This window comes from Garra rufa, chromosome 6 (genome assembly GCF_049309525.1).
Source record: "Garra rufa chromosome 6, GarRuf1.0, whole genome shotgun sequence".
NCBI lineage: Eukaryota > Metazoa > Chordata > Actinopteri > Cypriniformes > Cyprinidae > Garra > Garra rufa.
This window is the reverse complement of record NC_133366.1, coordinates 36,994,809-37,015,301: the sequence shown is the minus strand read 5'-3', so window position 1 is coordinate 37,015,301 and position 20,493 is coordinate 36,994,809. Positions and strand designations below refer to the sequence as shown.

At 32.9% G+C, this 20,493-nt stretch overlaps 3 protein-coding genes across 3 annotated transcripts in view; all 3 read right to left on the bottom strand.

The window, feature by feature from the left end:
* The window catches only part of cpe (carboxypeptidase E), a 34,929-nt gene extending 29,434 nt beyond the window's left edge, over nucleotides 1-5,495 (bottom strand). Inside the window, exon 1 of the mRNA XM_073842946.1 lies at nucleotides 5,030-5,495. Coding sequence (XP_073699047.1) covers nucleotides 5,030-5,270 — 241 coding nt within the window. The 5' untranslated portion in view covers nucleotides 5,271-5,495. The remainder of the gene's footprint in view (nucleotides 1-5,029) is intronic.
* A 2,971-nt stretch (nucleotides 5,496-8,466) lies between these two features.
* msmo1 (methylsterol monooxygenase 1) lies at nucleotides 8,467-14,251 on the bottom strand. The gene is made up of 6 exons (XM_073842764.1): nucleotides 14,136-14,251; nucleotides 12,820-13,108; nucleotides 12,577-12,725; nucleotides 11,430-11,556; nucleotides 10,383-10,537; nucleotides 8,467-9,299 (listed from the first exon to the last, which is right to left on the bottom strand). The coding sequence occupies exons 2-6, from the start codon at nucleotides 13,072-13,074 to the stop codon at nucleotides 9,110-9,112; spliced, it is 876 nt and encodes a 291-aa protein (XP_073698865.1). The 5' UTR covers nucleotides 13,075-13,108; nucleotides 14,136-14,251; the 3' UTR covers nucleotides 8,467-9,109.
* A 2,097-nt stretch (nucleotides 14,252-16,348) lies between these two features.
* The window catches only part of klhl2 (kelch-like family member 2), a 28,191-nt gene continuing 24,046 nt past the window's right edge, over nucleotides 16,349-20,493 (bottom strand). The window contains exon 15 of the mRNA XM_073841941.1: nucleotides 16,349-17,676. Coding sequence (XP_073698042.1) covers nucleotides 17,648-17,676 — 29 coding nt within the window. The 3' untranslated portion in view covers nucleotides 16,349-17,647. The remainder of the gene's footprint in view (nucleotides 17,677-20,493) is intronic.

Below are 20,493 nucleotides of genomic sequence, written 5' to 3'. Positions count from 1 at the left end.
ATGCATGCAGTAAAAGGGCTGTACAAAAATTGTGGGATAAAGCAAAATATGACATTTTGGATATTTATGTATTGAATAATTACCAATTATTAATTGTTTTTTTACAACAATGAATGCTATTTGGGATGTGGGATGGAATGTGCCCCTCAAATGCTTGAAAACAAAAATGTCATGGAATACCAAGTGTATTTGTGTATACAAATATACACTACCAGTCAAAAGTTTTTGAACAGTAAGATTTTTAAAGTCTCTTCTGCTCACCAAGCCTGCATTTATGTGAAAATATGGCAAAAACAGAACAATTTTGAATATTTTTACTATTTAAAATAACTGATTTCTATTTGAATATATTTAAAATTTAATTTATTCCTGTGATCAAAGCTACATTTTCAGCATCATTACTCCAGTCTTCAGTGTCACATGATCATAGAGAAATCATTCTAATATGCTGATTTGCTGTTCAAGAATTTATTATTATTATTATTATTATTATTATTATTATTATTGATTTTTAAAACAGTTCAGTACATTTTTTTCAGGATTCTTTGATTAATAAAAAGATCCAATGGTCAGCATTTGTCTGAAATAAAAAGCTTTTGTAACATTATGCACAATACCATTCAAACGCTTGAAGTCAGTATAATTATTGTTTAGAATTTAATACTTTTATTTAGCAAGGATGCTTTAAAAGTGATGATAAAGACATTTATAATGTTACATGTTACAACAGATTACTATTTCAGATAAAGCTGTTTTTCTCAACTTTTTATTCATCGAAAACAAACTGAAAAAAACTACTCAGCGGTTTTCATCATCATAATAATAATACAAATATTTTTTGAGCAGCTAATCAAAATATTAGAATGATTTCTGACTAATCATGTGACTGGAGTAATGATACTAAAAATTCAGCTTTGAAATCACAGGAATGAATTATATTTTAAAATATAATCAAATTAAAAACAGTTATTTTAAACAGTAAAAATATTTCAAACTTCTACAGTTTTTGCTGTACTTTGGATAAAATAAATGCAGGCTTGGTGAGCAGAAGAGACTTCTTTAAAAACATTAAAAATCTTACTGTTCAAAGACTTTTGACTGGTAGTGTACATATGTAATATTAATATACAAGAAACCTGATCGGTACGAAAAGCTTAAGACTCTGTTTTAAAAAGAGGCAGTAAAAAGGCTAGATCTTATCATGTGTGACTGTCTATATCTGATAAAGGTATTGTCACATGCTCACTCAGCAGAGCACCAGATGGCCTGTTTCTGAGCATGTCCCAGCCCCTGTGGCAGACGGCACTGCACGCTAATTCTTCCACTCATCCTCCTCCTCATCTGACTGAGTACAGGGAAGCGCATGGCTCATGGTGCTAAGCTGATCTGTCTCCAGGGCAACTGCTATTTTTGCCCAGCCGTAACACTCAACACTAGCAGCACCCAACTGACGACGGGGCCTCTCTTTGAAATCCCGTTCTCCTTCTCGCATCTGTATGCTGCTGCTGAGGTGCAGCTGGTTGCCCAGGGTGTGGGTGGTGCTGGAAACTCATCTGGTAGCAATAAAAGACTTAATGCAGTGAGTCATATCTACGCAATCACACATACAGAGAGCCAACCATACTATTTAAGGAACAGAGGCCCTACCTTTAGGATAACTGCTCCCCTCTTACTACTCTCACTTGTACACACAGAGCTCACCATCAACACAAGACTGTGAAATAGATAAACTTAAGGTGCCAGTAATAGATGTCCAATGACATCAGCATTTTCTAAATAAATGAAATATTCTGTCTTTTTATAATATATGTGCTGGGACTACAGCTGAATCCATTTTCGGAAAGGCACAAAAACAAACCACAAGTTCTATGGAGCCACTAAAGGGACATGGTCAGCCGCTTCACAGCGGTAGCCTGTTATACATTACATTACATAACATTTCACTTACCACATAAACAAAGTAAGGAGAGATGACTGATAAGACAATGGGAGAATGATTTGCAGATCCTGAGGACCACTGACAAACATCAAATTGTAAAATGGTGGTAAGTACTGCCACTCAGAGTATGTGTGATCACGAATCTCCAAAGTGAAAATAAAAAGTAAGCATATTAATAACGGCTCCCTGATGTCACAATTTACAGCTGAGGTCAAATGTTTACATTCCCTTTTCAGAATCTGCAAAATGTTAATTATTTTACCAAAATAAGAGGGATCATACAAAATGCATGCTGCTATTCACATAAAAGATGTTTACATATAGTCCACAAGAGAAAATAATTGTTGAATTTATAAAAATAGCACTGTTCAAAAGTTTACATCCCCTTGATTCTTAATACTGTGTTCTTACCTGAATGATCCACAGCTGTGTTTTTTTGTTTAGTGATAGTTGTTCATGAGTCCCTTGTTTGTCCTGAACAGTTCACCTGCCTGCTGTTCTTCAGAAAGATCCTTCAGGTCCCACAAATTCTTTGGTTTTCCAGCATGTGTGTGTATTTGAACCCTTTCCAACAATGACTGTATGATTTTAAGATCCATCTTTTTACACTGAGCGACTGCAACTATGCAACTATTACAGAAGGTTCAAACGCTCACCGGTTCATCCAAAAGGAAAAACTTTTAAACAGAATAGAGATGTACTTTTTTCTTATCTTTATTTGGTACTGCCCTTCAGAAGCTACATAGTTACATGTTTCCCAGAAGACAAAATAAGTTAAATTTACCCTGATCTTCTGAAGCATCAGTGAGCATTTAATCCTTCTGTAATTTAAGTTGCATATGAGTCTCTCAGTTGTCCTCAGTGTGAAAAAATGGATCTCAAATACAGAGATACATTCATTGTTGGAAAGGGTTCATATACACAAAAGTGCTAGAAAACCAAAGAATTTGTGGAACCTGAAGGATTTTTCTGAAGAACAGCGGGCAGTTTAACTGTTCAGGACAAACAACGGACTCATGAACAACTATCACGAAACAAAAAAACAGCTCTGGATCATTTAGGTAAGAACACAGTATTAGGAATCATGGATGTAAACTTTTGAACAAGGTTATATTTATAAATTCAACTATTATTTTCTTTTGTGGACTATATGTAAACATCTTTTATGTGAAATATCTTATTCAGGTCAGTACCAAATAAAAAAGAACATGCATTTTGTATGATCCTTACATCTTATTTTGGTAATATTATTAACATTTTGCAGATTCTTAAAGGGGGGGGGGGGGGTGGTAAACTTTTAACTTAACTGTATAAACAGTATTTTTAAATAAAAATATTTTTTTCCTTTCATCTTGTATTTATTCCCATTAGGGATTCCATAGAACAAGTCATTTCCTTTTCGAACACGATATTCGTATTCGGCACATCCCTAATGGGAAGTGTATAGACTGGTGTGTTTTTGTATCAAAATTCTGGTGCATTTGATGTCCATTGTGCACAAAAACATTTGATAAAAAACTGATTAATGGACTGATTGATCTGACTGAAAATTGTGATTAAAAAAAATACATTAATCTTTTTTTAATCAAACTGTGACCCCAAGAATCAATATGAATTGAATTCTGAGGTACCGAAAGATTCCCACCCCCAAAAGAAACATTTGTTGAAAGATGAAAGATGAAATTACCATTTTTTCTTTATCATTCTGTCAAATCACTCACACACAATAGCGAGGGGTGTCAACACTGTTTCCTATGCAACAAGGCCAGCCAATCATAACAGTGGCTAATTACTGAGAAGCCTTAAAGGACACGCTCCTTAAAAACAGGAAGTTTCAGACAGATGGCCAGAATGAGGTTTGAAAATAATCATTTGTTTTATTTTTGTGCCAAAAAACTTGAAGTAAACCTCAAGGAACATATTAAAATAAAAATAAAAAACTATGTCAAGACCCCTTTAACATTCCTAAATAATTGTAGGTTTCTATGTAGGTAACTGGGTATTCTTTTGTAGGTAACTTTGTAGGTTTCAATATGAGGTGTTCAGCGATTAGCTTAATCCGTCAGCCTAATTCCAGACTGTAAATGGAGTAGATCCAAAATCCAAAATAGGGCACATTAAATGAACTAATTAGTATACAGCTTCAGATCAAGGATTTAAAACCATTGTAGCAATGCCTACAATACACAAACTAAATGATAGTATGAATATTATTTTCAAGTTTCAACTTATATTACTCAAACCTTAATTGCCTGCCTAGTGTGACCATTAAGAAAATGGTACAGAGCAAGGCAACAACATAATTGGCCTTCATTTAGGTAATGAAGGCTCCTTCATTCATTGCTGAACTCTGCAGTCTGCATAAAAGTAAGCCACAAAAATAATATACGATAAAATTAATATTTATGTCAAAGTATCTATGTATTTGGTAAGAAGTAGTGTAATTGAGGTTCTAATTGCAATTATAAATTCATTCTGCAACCCTCGCAAAATGGCGTCCACGCGCACAGTGAGCTGCTGTCATCACATTTTCGTGAGCGCGCAGACACATCAAAGCGCACCTGCGCATCACAGAGAGCAGAGACAGACATCCGTGCGATGATTTATGAAACACTTGAAAAATAATTAAATGGCACAGTGCACACCATTGTAACCATGTCTAGATGTCTCTAAAGCAATGACTGTTAAATTTCAAAAGGCCTATTACAGAAAAGTTAGCTTTATCAGAAATTTTAATGTTGAAATTATAAATTTCAATAGCTATTCAGTTGATGTCTCCGTTCGCCATGGGAGCAGAGGCTGTTTTCGCCTCGTTTATGAACCTCTCATATCGAACCAAAGAGAGCAGAACGTGAAATAAATATAAAAAAACTGGCAATATGACAAAGGTGGTTATTACTGGATGGGCGAGTGTAATTTGAGAACCCCCTTTATTGATTTGTTATTGATTAATGGCCTGATCTAATTTCATGTAGAATGGATAAACATGGCACACAAAGGAAAATGCTTGCTTATGCTGCTCATTAGATAATGCTATGATGGTCTGTCTTCTTTTTTTATATATAATCTGGCATAATTAATGACTCTCACCAGGCTCATGGATCCCAGGGTTGTCGCTCATCTCCAGCACGAGCAGCTCTCGGCCCTCGTAACTCTCCCCCACCGTGTAGATGCGGGTGATGGAGGGGCACTGTAGCCAAACGGACACCAGCGCTTTTCGCATCTCCTCATATCGGTGGTACTCAAAGGAGATTCCTCCTTCCCCCGCAGCATCCCCGCCCGAGGCCAGGGCAAGCATCAGCAGAGCCCCGCAAAACACCGCCGCCGTCATTACTCCCGTCTCTCGAAACACTCGACACTTCGCCTATGTCTGTTGTCTCTCTTGACACTGCTGTCTGTCTTTGTTTCTTTTCTTTCCTGACTGTTTCTCTCTCTCGTTTTCTGTGTCGTGCCCCGTATGGAACCGCAGAAGTGATGCGTGGGCGCGAGTCCTGACTACCTGTTTAGCCGCGGGGACGCGCGTGATATAGCGGACGTGCACCGCGAAGCTGCTGAGAGCACAAGATTACACACGCGCAATTGGTGAACGCGCACGGTGCTACCCCTGCAGGGGCGTGGCTTATGTAATGACGAACGAGTTTACGGTACAGTTGTCGGATTTAATTTAATGTAAAAATCCTCTCATGGACAACATTAACAATCATTAAAAGGATTGCCCACCTAAAATTAAAAACTGTCATCATCATTCACTAATCCTCAAGACACTTGAAAAGCATGAATTTCTTCTTTTGCAGAACATAAATTAATCTTGTAATTTTAATCATTGTTAGATAACGTTTGTTCTTAATGTTGCTACACCACTTTATACTGAATTATTAATTTTTATATTTAAAAATTAATTCATTATACCATTAATTTATATCTGACCATTATGCCTAATGTACTGTAGTGCCATACAGTCATAAACTCCTAATTTTGTAATACTATCATTATTTGTAAATTATGTTGAAATTTTATACTTGTGCCCTTAGTTAAAGTAAAGTAATAGTTGAAAATCTGTGATAGTTAATATGAGGAAGTAGAAGTATAATATGTGACCCTGGACCACAAAATTAGTCTTAGGTAGCACGGGTATATTTATAGCAACAGGCAAAAATACATTGCATGGGTCAAACTGATCGATTTTTTCTTTATGTCAAAAATACTAAGGATATTAAGTCAAGATTATGTTCCATGAAGATATTTTGTAAATTTCCTACTGTAAAAATATGAAAAATTAATTTCTGATTAGTAATATCCATTGCTAAGAACTTAATTTGGACAACTTTAAAGGCGATTTTATAGGCGAAATAGTTGTATCTTGGGCCAAATATTGTACAATGGAGAGTTTATTTATTTAGATTTCAAATGAGTTATAAGTCTGAATTTCCCCAAAAAATTGACCCTTATAGCTGGTTTTGTGGTCCAGGGTCACATATCATAACTAGAGCAACTGGTTTGTAATACCAAAAAACCCAGTCTTTGGTAATATCCAGCTAATTTTTCACTGCAAGTGTATTATTAAAGCATTATAAATATTCAAACAAATTAATTTAATTAATTAATTTCAAAAGTATACATTTTCTTTTTAAAATGTATAGTTCAGTAAAAAAAAAAAAGTCAGCAAAAGTATTTATACTGATGTAAAGTAGAAATTTCCCAAAACTGTATTTAAGTACAGTAATGAAGTATTTGTACTTTGCCACTGTACACATTTGTGGACTTGCGTACAATTGCATTTGGACTTTATTGAAAGTATGTCATCTTTTATGTCAAATTCAAAAGTGTATCCTGTATTTAAAAGCTTTTTTTTTTTTTTTTTTTTTTTTTGCTTTTTTTCAAAATTTCTATTTAGAACTGCTTTTAGCTGGTCATCCAGGCCACTTCCTTAGTTGGTCAGGCTGGGAGACCAGCTGGAACAACCAGCTAAAACCAGCCTGACAGCCTAGCCAGGCTGGGAGACCAGCTAAAACCAGCTAAGACCAGCCAACCAGCTTATGCTGGTTTTAGTTTTTTTTTTTTTTTTTTTTTTTTTAAAGAAGAATAAGTTACCAATCAAATAAAATCAGTATTAACAAAATTAATTTGTACCACAGAGGTACCACAGAAGAACACAAAAGTGGCATGTAGGTATATTGACAGACATTGGGCTCAGAGTTGGCAGGAGTGCAAGTAAATTCATAAATTCATTTTTAGATTATAGAAATATTAAATAATTTAAATAACTGAAATGATACGTTGAAAATGAAACTAAAACTGCCAGTAGGTGGTAGCAAGTCACTGATTTTGTCACTGAATGATTCATTCATTTGATTCGTTTAAACGGCTGATTCATTCAGGAATTAAGCAAGTCACTGTCTTTTTGAATGGGAAATTGAATCATTGACTCACTAGATTCATTTAAAAACGCTAAACGAAACACCACTGTGTGCTTGGAGATGCGCGTCGGCTCAGCTGTGCCTTTGTTTCAAACTAACATTATTTTCAACATTATTGAGCAAATCAGGCCAAATTAGCGATACTCGGATGTAAACAACAGCATGGATTGCACGGTTAATTTATGCTGTCTAAACCACGGAAAAAACGTGCGAAAGCTGCTAAATCATACACTCTTAAAAATAAGGGTGCTTCATGATAGACATAGAAGAACCTTTTTTGTCTAAATGGTTCCATAAAGAACCTTTAAGATTTGAAGAACCTTTCTGCTTCACAAAACGTTCTTTGTGGCGAAAGAAGGTTCTTCGGATTATAAAAAGGTAAGAAAGAAATGGTTCTTTATAGAACCTTTGACTGAGTGGTTCTTTGTAGAACCAAAAGTGGTTCTTCTATGGCATCGCTGTGAAGAACCTTTTAAAGCACCTTTATTTTTAAGAGTGTAGGTTATAGAGAATGACTTAGTAAGCAGGAAAGGGGGCAATAATTTGACAGACTAAAGTTAATAGGTGGTAAAGATACGTACGAGCAGTATTAATTAAGATATTAGCCTAATATTTCACTTACCTGACCGGAAATGATAAGAACAAACACAAATGTTGTTTAGAGTCTTGCCCCGGAAATCCTGGTTCAGTTTGGCCAACCACAAACGCCTTTTGTTCCTCAGTTTTGTGCACTCTTCTTCTTGATTTGTTATAACTTTTGGCAATCTGTAGTAACTTACTCCAAATGTTTTTCCCTGTCTGACAGATTAGTACAGCCCAAAACATGGCAGTAATTGACCATTTTTAGCAGCAATAATCAGCAAAATATGCTAGTTTTAGTCGGTTCAGTGGCGTTGTTTACATTCAGTGCCGCCAATATGACAGATTGATGATGCATCGTGAAAACACCCTATAATCATTAAAAGCTCTCCTTAGTTCATTGCAACCTCACAAAGTTCCATTACAAGCAACAAAGCTCTCTAGACTGCACATTCAATCTCCCATTTACACCCCGTCTACAGTGCGACCATTTTGTGGTCTCACAATTTAAACAGAACACAACTGCACACATTTTTGTTAATTTGTTTTTATTAAGTTGTCTTTAAATTAACAAGCTAACATCTCAATTAGCTTTCTCCCTTAAGAACCATGTTTTTCTTTTTCTTTTTTTAATAATCTTTTATAACCCAAAACCTTTCCAAGGCATGTCTATATGCTATAGGTGGTCACTGTGGAAAGTTATAAAATCTTTACAGAAATTGAGCAAAAAAAAATCAGGTAACGCAACCCAAGCAAGAAGCCATTACAAAAATATAAGTTTAAAACATTCTGTCTTTGTTTAGGTGAAAGTAAAGTGCTTCTGAGGAATAAATGTCATTATTACTTGAAACAGATGAATGTTTATAATAACTGAAAGCACAGAAAGCTGAACTTCTTTAATTCCTAACAAACAGTCCATTGGAGTACTATGACCAGTGGTCTGATGATGACTGTGGGGTGTGTTTTTTTCTTTTCAAAGGCACATTGCTTTAAGAAGCTGGCATTGATTTGAATCCATTCAGTCCGATTTTAAATACTTTACAGTGAGTGTGTGCAGCAGGAGGCGATGCAAACGCATCAGACCAGCCAAAACCAACACAGGAGTCCATGAGAGATAGATTGTTCTGGGTGATGGTGAAGTATCAGTGTATGCGAATGAGTGTATCTCTGTCAATCAGTCGCTCTTCACAGCTTTCTGATGTGAGTAATGTTTCTTAAACTGGGAATCGGTGTCGAAAAGCCTGTCCCACCAGGTGAAAGTAGATCCATAGTTGCCCACAAAATTCATGTGGTGAAAGTCATGGAAACGAGCTCCAGCGTAGAATGGAATCAAATGCAGGGGGTTCAGAGGAATGTCGTAACCACTAAAAAGAGGACAAAAGAAGCAAAGTCAAATAACGCAACATACATACTATAAACATAAATTATAGGATGAAAGAATAATTATAAAACATTTAGTAAGATCTATGTCACCCTGGACCACAAAGTCTTAAGTTGCATGGGTATATTTGTAGCAATAGCCAAAAATACATTGTATGGGTCATATAGCAATAGTTCTAGAACTTCATTTAGACAACTTTAAAGGTGTTTTTCTCAATATTTCGATTTTTTGGCGCTCTCAGATTCCAGATTTTCAAATAGTTGCCTCTCAACAAAATATTGTCCTATCCTAACAAACGAAACATCAATGAAAACTCAATTTAAAAAAAATGGACGCTTATGACTGGTTTTGTGGTCTAAGGTCAGTAATTGTGCAAGGCTTTCAAATGAATTCCTTATCAACATAGTGCCCCCTAGTGTCGCAATAAGTTACTGACACTGCAGTTTGTCAGCTATTTTATTATTCTTAGTCCTGTGTCAAATGTCTTTTTAGATTTTATCATACTTAGTCAACCTTTCCTTTTTTTTTTAGTTGCCTAAAAGTCTGTGAATTTTATTTCAGGATTAGTTAATAAAACTCAATATTTTGCTCAAAATTGTAATTGTAATCATTATTACTGATCTGTTGTAATTTTTTTATTACATCTCATCAGAATTATTCCACTTTCACACAAATCAACAGAATGTCAACTCAAATGCATTGATTATTTTACTCATTTATTATCGAAATAATATTCTTAGCTTTGATTTATTATGTTATCATACAAATAAACACTCTCTACATTAAACTGGTAAAACTCAAAATCTAAAACTGTAAAATTCCTAATGTGACCCTGGACCACAAAACCAGTCATAAGGGTCTATTTTTTTTTTAATTGAGATTTATCCAGAAGACCATATTTGGTCGAGATACAACTATTTTAAAATTAGGAATCTAAGTGTGCAAAAAAAAATATTGAAAAAAATCACCTTTAAAGTTGTCCAAATGAAGTTCTTAGCAATGCATATTACTAATCAAAAATTAAGTTTTGAAATATTTATGGTAGAAAATGTACAAAATAGCTCACCTGTGAACATCAATGGTTTCAAGCAGCCGGAAAGCGACCCAGGCCCAGAGCAAAATCATATGATTGCAGAAAACCATGATGCCAATGAAGAATCCAGCCCCTAGAATAATAGTCTCAGCAGGGTGGGCATATTCTGCCTGCATGCCAAACGGAGCCTAACATACAATGAAATAGATGACAGATCAGCTATCATTATTAGGAATAAAATATAAAAATAAAATAAGAATAAAAATAAAAGACTGAAACTATAAAGTACTATGGGTTTAACAATGCATGTTTTGGTTCAAGACATGATACAGTACGACCTAATTCTAACATCTAAGACATATAAACAGCTAACAAAAGTGAAACCAGCATATAAATTCTGCATTTGTTGATTAAAAATACAGAAAAACTGTAATATTGTGAAATATCATTGCAATTTAAAATAGTGGTTTTCCATTTTAATAAACTTTAAAATGCAATTTATTCCTGTGATGCAAAGCTGAATTTTTAGCATCATTACTCCAGTCTTCAGTGTCACATGATCTTTCAGAAATCACTATAACATGATGATTTATTATCAATGTTGGAAACAGTTGTGCTACTTTTTTTTTTCTTTGATGAATAAAACATTAAAAAGAACAGCATTTATTTAAAATATAAATCTTTTGTAACAATATACACTACTGTTTAAACTTTGGGGTCTGTATTTTTGATCAAATAAATTTGATGAGCAAAAGAGACTTCTTTAAAAAAAAAAAAAAGTCTTACTGATCCCAAACGTGTGAACAGCAGTGAACATTGATCACTGTTTATATATGAATAAAGATCTAAATTAAAAGTTACTTTTTGGGTGAACTGCAATCTACTGAAATCTTTGGGTATACTGCCATCCACAATACATGTTGATACACATGTAGATATTACAATATACAACTAACAAAAAACATATAATAGTATAAATTCACCAAATGTATTTAAAATGTCTCTACAAGTCTTGGCTATCATATAGTTTCCTTTTATAAGCACATTGTGTGTGTCTTTGTGAGAGTGCGAGTATCTTACAGTGAAGTCGTGATGAACTTTATGAATGTACTTGTAGATTCTGCGATGATGTAGGGCTCGGTGAAGGAAGTAATGCCATGTATCTTCAATTACTGCACAACCAAAACACTGGGCCAATACAAAGGGCCTGAGATGGTGAAACAGTTTATTAAAAAAATGATCAAATCAAATCAAATTATCAAACCAAAAAAAATATTTGGCTGAAGCCACAGTATAACCTCAGGACTCTGTAACTTCATAGACCTACACTACCAGTCAAAAGTAAGATTTTTAATGGTTTTTAAAGTAGTCTCTTCTGCATTTATGTAATCCAAAGTACAGCAAAAACAGTACAATTTTTAAATGTCTTTCTATTTGTATATATTTTAAAATGTCATCTATTCCTGTGATTTCAAAGCTGAATTTTTAGCATAATTACTCCAGTCACATGATCCTTCAGAAATCATTCTAATATTGTGATTTGCTGCTCAAAAAACATTATTATTATTATTATTATTATGTTGAAAACAGCTAAGCAGCATTTTTTTAAGGTTTCTTTGATGAATAGAAAGTTCATAAGAACAGCATTAATCTAAAATATTAATCTTTTGTAACATTATAAATGTCTTTATCATCATTTTGATCAATTTAAAGCATCCTTGTTTAAAAAAAAACAATTATACTTTAATGTGTAGAATGTTACAAAGGCTTTTTATTTCAGATAAATGCTGATCTTTGGATCTTTCTATTAATCAAAGAATCCTGCAATAAAATGTTCTTAACTGTTTTAAGTGTTGACAGTAATAATAATAATAATAAATGTTTCTTGAACAGCACATCAGCATATAAGAATGATTTCCGATGAATCACGTGACACTGAAGACTAGAGTAATGATGCTGAAAATTTAGCTTTGAAATCACAGGAATAAATTACATTTTAAAATGTATTCAAATACAAAGCAGTTATTTTAAATAGTAAAAATATTTCACAATATTACTGCTTTTGCTGTATTTTAGATTAAATAAATGCACGCTTGGTGAGCAGAAGAGAATTCTTAAAAAAACATTAAAAATCGTACAGTTCAAAAGTTCTTTTGACTGGTTGTGTATTATATTTTTTTTTACATTTTTTATTCCAATCATTTATAAAAGTGAGAGGTGTTCTCACCAGCGAGGCATGGAGTCCCAGTCATAAGGGATGCTGAAGAACTCAGTAAAGTAATATGTCCCGCAGATGAGCGGTAGCTGGATACAGAAGTGATTAAACAGCAGCATCTTAAAGCACTTCCACTGTTTCTCCCATGTCTCTGGTTTATCCTGCAAGCACAATGACAAAAACATAAACGAGGAGTTAATAAAAACAAGATCATTTTCTATTTTTAACATATACAATTCCTTTGATTCCACATACCGCTTGGATCTTATACTTCTGCATGAAAGGAAGGAACTGAAAGATAAATCCAGGCAGACAGAACAGGAAATAGATCAGTTCATGGACGATAAGCGAGCCCCAGGTGGCGATCTGGAATTTAGTATAGTTCTGCAGCATGTGGTTCCATGCATGCTTCAGAGGTTCCTGCAGTGGATTTGCTGGAAGAAACGAATCCACAAATTCCACCGCCAGATACGCCGAAGACAAAATGTTGGCTGTGCCGTTCACCTCCATGGCAGCGAGTCAGTGGGACTCTCCGAATGAGTGACTGTATAAACAAATGACATGAATAAAGATCAATAAGGCTCACTTATCTAGAGTCTGAAGGACAGGTAGTTAATATGGAACTGCATCATATCAGGACAGTGTCATATATGAACATGAATTACAGCCTGACATGTTAGTAAATGCTAAAATATAACAGAGACACTATAATTGGTTATTTTGGATCATATTTTTGTAGCCAAACAAGACTAAATCAGCCGGTCTGGTTGCATAACCAATCCCATAAATAATCAAATATACAAATGTTTAAATATAATGCTTAAATGTGACCCTGGACCACAAAATCAGTCTTAAGTAGCAAGGGTATATTTGTAGCAATAGCCAATATACATTACAGGGGTCAAAATGATCAGTTGTTCTTTTAAGCCAAAATTCATTAGGATATTAAGAACATGTTCTATAAAAATATTTTTTACATTTCCTTCCATAAATACATCAAAACATAATTTTTGATTAGTAATATGCATTGCTAAGAACTTAATTTGGACAACTTTAAAGGCGATTTTCTCAATATTTAGATTTTTTTTTGCACTCTCAGATTCCAGATTTTCAAATAGTTGTATCTCATACAAATATTATCCTATTTTAACAAACCATACATCAAATAAAATGTTTATTTATTCAGATTAAAATCTCAATTTCAAAAATGTACCCTTATGACTGGTTTTGTGGTCCAGGGTCACAAATATCCTATAACTTAATGGTTATTAACTGGCCAGTCTATTAAATCACAATTACTATGATCTATAAACATTTTATTTATCTCTCAGATCCAAACATATATCGAAATTATTTTCCAAACAACAAATGCACTGTGTTTTACAACAGTAATATTTAATGTTACGCTAACGTTACCTTCTTCTCCCGTGTTTACATATTTCTGCAACTCTAACTATTTAGGCCAGGTAAAACGCGGAAGTATTTCTTTATCTAGCGTTTCTAAAATAACATTCCGACCAATATCTTAATGTAAGAGTCTGCATTTCTGCACGAAGTGGTTGCTAACTCACCTGTGAGAAGCTGTTCTTCTACCTGCGCAGGCAGGACGGTCGCTTTTAATGTAATAGAACTTTGCATAAGACCATTGGCTGAAACAAGAGGAGACGATGTGTGAGGGCTGAGGCTGGGCGCTGATTGGCTGCGGCAAGAAGGAGACTGACGTATGCGGGCAGAGGCCACGGACTGATTGGTTGAGGGAATGAACTGACGATAGTGAGACCTCGAGTTTCCGCAGCACCAACCAATCATAAACGCGTTTGTCTTTCATAACCTGACTGGACTGCACCTCCAAGCAATGAGGTGCTCTATGAAGTAAGGTTTTTTTTAGTATTTAGATGCTAGTACGGACCCCAAATATTATCATCGTCGTGAGATAGACCCCCCATTTTAAAAATTGAAAGAGAACTAGTTTCTTGTAGAAAGATTTGAGACAGTATACAAAAAGTATTATAAATATGCCTAAAATATATTTTAGATAATATTTAGTTTCTATTATTATTATTATTATTATTATTATTATTATTATTATTCTATTACTACTATTATTATTGTTTAAATTATTAAGTTTTTTTCTACTCATAGTACTTTATTTTTTTAAATATTTTCTTTTGATTTTTTTCCATGTTTTACTATTATCTGTATTTGTAAATGATTTATTCACCCACTTATTTATTTTAGTCTAATGTTTATTTGTTTTGATTTATTTAAATCTCGTTTATGTATTTTTAGTCTATTTTTAGTTTGTATCTATTTGCATTTATTATTTATTACATTTATTATTTTAATTTATTTTTATTGTATCTTAAACTTTAAAAAAATATTTATTTAAATCTTTTGTTAATTTATTTAAATAATCTTAATTTTTTACATTTATTTTCAACATTAATTTGTTTTGATCAAATTTATTTTGACAAATCTTATGTTCGTTGATGTATTATTTACTTTTATATATATATTTTTGTATCTATTCGAATTTATGACATTATTTTTGTTAATTTATTTTATTCTTATCTTAATCTTTTACAATTATTTTAAAGATGAATTTGTTTTGATTTTAATTATTATTTATTTTAATCTTGTTTGTTGATGTATTCTTTTTAATCTATATTTTGTATCTATTTGCATTTATGACTTATGATTTATTTTAATCCCATCTTAATCTTTAAAATGTATTCTCGAAATTAATTTGTTTTGATCTTTTTTATTTATATCCTGTTTATTGATGTATTTATTTTTTATCTATTTGCATTTATAACATTATTTTTGTTAAATTATTTTAATCTTATCTTAACCTTTAAAAATTATTTTGAAGATTAATTTGATTCTATTTTTTCTGTTAAAATTTATGACATCATTTTTGATATTTGAATCTTATCTTAATCTTTAAATTTTATTTTCAACATTAATTTGTTTTGATTTTATTTATTTATATGTGTATTTTTTATTTATATTTTATATTTATTGGTATATTATTTTTTTTATCTTTCTTTGTATCTATTTGCATTTATGGCATTATTTTTTATTTATTTTAATCTTATCTGAATCCATTTATTTATTTTCAACATTAATTTATTTTAATTTAATGTATTTATTTAAATCTTGTTTGTTGATATATTATTTACTTTTTTTAACTCTTTTTTGCTTGTATGTATTTGCATTTAGACATTATTTTTATTAAATCATTTTAATCTTACCTTAATATTTTACATTTATTTTCAACATTAATTTGTTTTAATTTAATTAACTTATTTAAATCTTGTTTGTTGATATATTATTTACTTTTTAAAATCTTTTTTTGCTTGTATCTATTTGCATTTATGACTATTTTTATTAAATACCTTAATTGTTTTACATTTATTTTTGACATTAATTTGTATTGATCTAATTTATTTAAATCTTATATTTGTTGGTGTATAATTTACTTTTTTTGTATCTATTTGCATTTATGACATTATTTTTTGTTAATTTAGCTTAATCTTATCTTATTTTTTTTTTTTTTCTAAAAGTGGAGTATTAATAGTGGTGTATTCAAACAAGATCTTCTTTCACTCTCATTTTCTCTGCATAATTTAGTATTAAATACATAATTTATCAAGATATATTTTAAGCAAAAAAAAAAAAGTTACTGTCACATTGGAAATACTCAGTAGCTAACATTATATAGCAAACACAGACACTCTCCCAAACGCACACAAACCTTAGGTGTATTTACTAGAAGCATGTTTATTATTAATGATATAAAACAAGTTATGAAACTTCAAGAACACAACATTCCTCTTGACTGACAATTAATAATACACTGTTGTATATATATGTATAATCATTAATAGGCTTGGTGACAGTAGTTAAAGAGAGTTAAATACTAAACAACAAGAGCAGAATAGAGAAAGCCACTGAAGATACAGAAAATAAAGACGTAAAAAAGAGAGTGAAGAGGAAGAGAACAAAAAGAGAGAGAAAGAGAAAAGAAAGCAAGATTTATATAAGAAGTAGTACCTTTATACTTCTTCAGTGTTCAATACCGCTAGTACAGAGAGCACGTCACGTTGGTTAGTGAGTACAGCAGTAGTTTAAGAATGGCACACAAACATCAGTATTTAGAACCATGCAAAGCGGTTTAATACCCAAGCAACCAGCATCAGTCCACAGTATCGTGCATGCCGAAGCATTCGCGTTAACGTTTCAAAGATCGCAATTCTCCAACGATCAGACCACGAGAAAAAAGCCAGAGGATATTAAAAGAAAAAGAAACAACAACAGACGGTTCAAAATTTAAGACTTCAAATGTTGTTTGGCAAACAAATTGCAAAATGTAAAAGTTTGTTCGTCTTCAATAGAGAGCCTTCTCGCAAATGCGCAAGCAAAGTTTCAGCTCTAGCCATAAAAACGAAATTCACATCATCATCATCCAACCTTCATAAAGAAGATGGTTTAAGTCCAGTGACTTCATAAACAACCTTCCAAGAGGCAACAAAGTGCTAGTCCTACACTAGACACATTTTCCCTCAAACTTTATTTGAACAAGCGAAAACCATCGAAAGAGGTTCCTTCGGATCAAAAGATCAAGCAGCAAACATCGCTGGCCGTCCCCTCAGATCAAACGCAGACGCGCTGGCCAAATATTTGCACCAGTCTTTTCTCAGAGAGTGTTTCGAATCTGCTTCGTCAGTGCTCCTCAAAGTGCAATAAACGTCATCATTGACTACTCTCAAACAAGAGAAACAGAAAGAAAAGAGAGATAAAGAGTGTGTAAGTGTATATACTAGAGACAAAAAGAGGTAGTGTGTGAATGCTTGTAGTTACGTCTCTGAATGAGTGTGTGAATGTGTGTGTGTGAGAGAGAGAGAGATACAGACAGAGAGAGAAAGAGAGATAGAGAGAGAGAGAGAGCAGTATTCTCCAGGCCTTGTCCATGGTGAAGCAGTTCCAGGATGAAGCCTCAGCCGTGGTAAGAGCTTCAGTGTGAGCGAATCCTCTGCTGTACGTCAGCTTCAGCTCCAGTGTTCAACAACTCCACAGCCCCTCAGAGAGGCTTATCAATGACGGTCACACCTACACACACAGACGAAGTGACAGTATACTTTTTCAGACAATTAATTCATATTAATATGTTTTTACTTTTATCTATTATTTAACATCAATATTCTGAAAGAAAACTGAATCTCATTCATTGCTGTAGATTCTGGAATTGACATAGGCTGATACAGATAACAAAAAAATGGCCAAATATAACCTTGTCTGATATTTGGGTCTCCCATGCAAAATTATTGAACATTTGTGAACCTGAACCACAAAATCAGTCATAAGGGTTGATTTTTTAAAATGAAATTTTTAAATCAGCTTTATTGTATTTATACTACTACTACTACTACTAAAATTAAAAATAATATAATATTTATTACTATTATTTGTTATACTACATTAACTCAAAAACAAATCCCAATCATAATGGTACATTTTTTGAAATTGAGATTTATACATCATCTGAAAGCTGAATAAATAGCTAGGATAGGATAATATTCGGCCAAGATACAACTATTTGAATATATGGAATCTAAAGGTGCAAAAAAATCTAAATACTGATAAAATCACCTTTAAAGTCGTCAAAATAAAGTTCTTAGCAATGCATATTTAATCAAAAATTAAGTTGTGTTATATTTACGGTAGGAAATTTACAAAATATCTTTATGGAATATGACCTTTACTTAATATCCTAATGATTTTGGGCATAAAAGAAAAATCTGTAATTTTGACCCATACAATGTATTATTTGGCTATTGCTACAAATATACCCGTGCTACATGAGACTGGTTTTGTGGTCCAGGGTCACATTTGTGACTTCTAAACATCAGGTCCTATGCAAGTGCACCTGTCTGCAGCCTGCAGATCGAGGCGGGGCTGAATCTGGGGCGGGGCTGCGCGTGTCACCCCGCCCACATGCCTTCTTATTGGTTGTAGGTGAATTAATGACGTCGACGCAACATCCCTCCCACAACTCATCTCATTGGTTAGTGAAATGGATTGACGTCACTGCCACGATAAACAGGAAATGCAGTTGGAAACTATACTTATGAATTATACGTTTTATATAAACGCTGAATCCTTTGCTTATTTATTCAGCTTTCAGATGTGTACAAATCTCAATTAAGTTTTTTAAAAACGTACGCTTGTTATGACTGGTTTGTGGTCCAAGGTTACATACATTTACAAGCAAGACATCTTTCCGCTGTTTAGTTATCCCATTTCTGGCAATCCGTGACTATAAATCAAAATGTTAACCAGTGGTGTTTATTTACAGCTTTTTTGATTATTGTCTTAATTGTTAATGAGATACATATATGTGTAAAATTCTCAGCAAGAGTATCCACTATCCTTATGTTATTAAATTAATAAATAGAAAAGGGTTGTTAAACATCAGAGTTGTTTATAAATACAAACATTTATGACACATGAATGAATTTAACTGTTATTTATTTAAGATAATAATGTTCAAAGTTATTACAAAGCTATAACAATCTGTTGACCCTTCCCGAAGTATATCTACTAAATTGAAACATATTTTCATTTCTTCTAATTTCGTGCACTCTAATATGACGTGTTCCACTGTTTCTTCATGCCCGCAATATTCACATTTCCCTGTGCCATGTTTACCTATTTTCAGTAATGTTCCATTAAATCCCGTGTGTCCAAACCGAAGCCTTGATATTATTGTCTCTTCTCGCCTATTCCTCCCTGTACACCTTATTTCTCCCACTCTCCTTTGAATCTTATGAAACCATCGTCCTTTCCTAATTTTCTTCCCATTGTTGTTGCAATTGTTTCTTTAATTTATTTTTAATAATACTCTTAATTTCTGTTCTACTGATACTAACTGTAAAATCAATTTGATTATTTTTAGTAACTTCCTTTGCTATTTTATCTGCTATTTCATTTCCCTTAACTCCATAATGTTTTCAGCGTCATTACTTTGCCACCAATGAGATGAGTTGTGGGAGTTACGTTATCTCGACATTATTAATTTACCTACAACCAATGAGAAGGCATGTGGGCGGGGCGACACGTGCAGCCCCGCCTCGATCTGCAGGCTGCAGACAGGGGCTTCTCGGTCCTATGTGGTCCAAATGCCACTACACTAAACAACCACTAGATGGAGGCATTTTCCACTCAATGCTCTATTTTTTTTAGGCTGGTGGAAGACTGTAGTACCTTGGTTAATATTTGACCCATTCCATAAAAGAATTTTAATTAAATCAAACCATGATTCTGTTCTTAGAAGGCGTGTGTTACCTTACCCGTAACTGATGCACTGGTGATGTTCTAAACAGTTTACCAAAACATTTATAAAGGTGTTTTCGTTTAATGTGACTAGTAATAAGCAATTTTAAAACATCTCTTCTACTTGAATAATTTTCTTTATTATGCAAATTGTGTCTACACTACCAGTCAAAAGTTTTTGAACAGTACATTTATGTTTTTAAAGAATTCTCTTCTGCTCACCAAGTCTGCATTTATTTATCCAAAAATACAGCAAAATCAGTAATATTGTGAAATATTTTTACTATTTAAAATAACTGTTTTCTATTTGAATTTATTTTTAAAATGTATTGTATTCCTGTGATCAAAGCTAAATGTCAGTGTCACAGGATCCTTTAGAAATGATTCTAATATGCTAATTTGCTGTCTAAGTAATATTTCTTTTGTTATTATTATTATTATTATTCAATATTTAAAACATTTGAGTACATTTTTTTCAAGATTCTTTGATGAATAGAAAGATCCAAAGGTCAGCAATTATTCTCTATAATAAAAACCTTTTGTAACATTCACCATTCAAAAGGTAAATGTTACAAATACTTTGATTTAGCAATG

Excerpts from the sequence above, each read along its gene's own strand:
- msmo1 (XM_073842764.1), bottom strand. The coding sequence starts at position 13,074 with ATGGAGGTGAACGGCACAGCCAACATTTTGTCTTCGGCGTATCTGGCG. Across the intron at positions 12,726-12,819 it reads AGAAGTATAAGATCCAAGCG|GATAAACCAGAGACATGGGA; the intron begins GTATGTGGAATC and ends TTGTGCTTGCAG. Across the intron at positions 11,557-12,576 it reads TGGGACTCCATGCCTCGCTG|GCCCTTTGTATTGGCCCAGT; the intron begins GTGAGAACACCT and ends TCACCATCTCAG.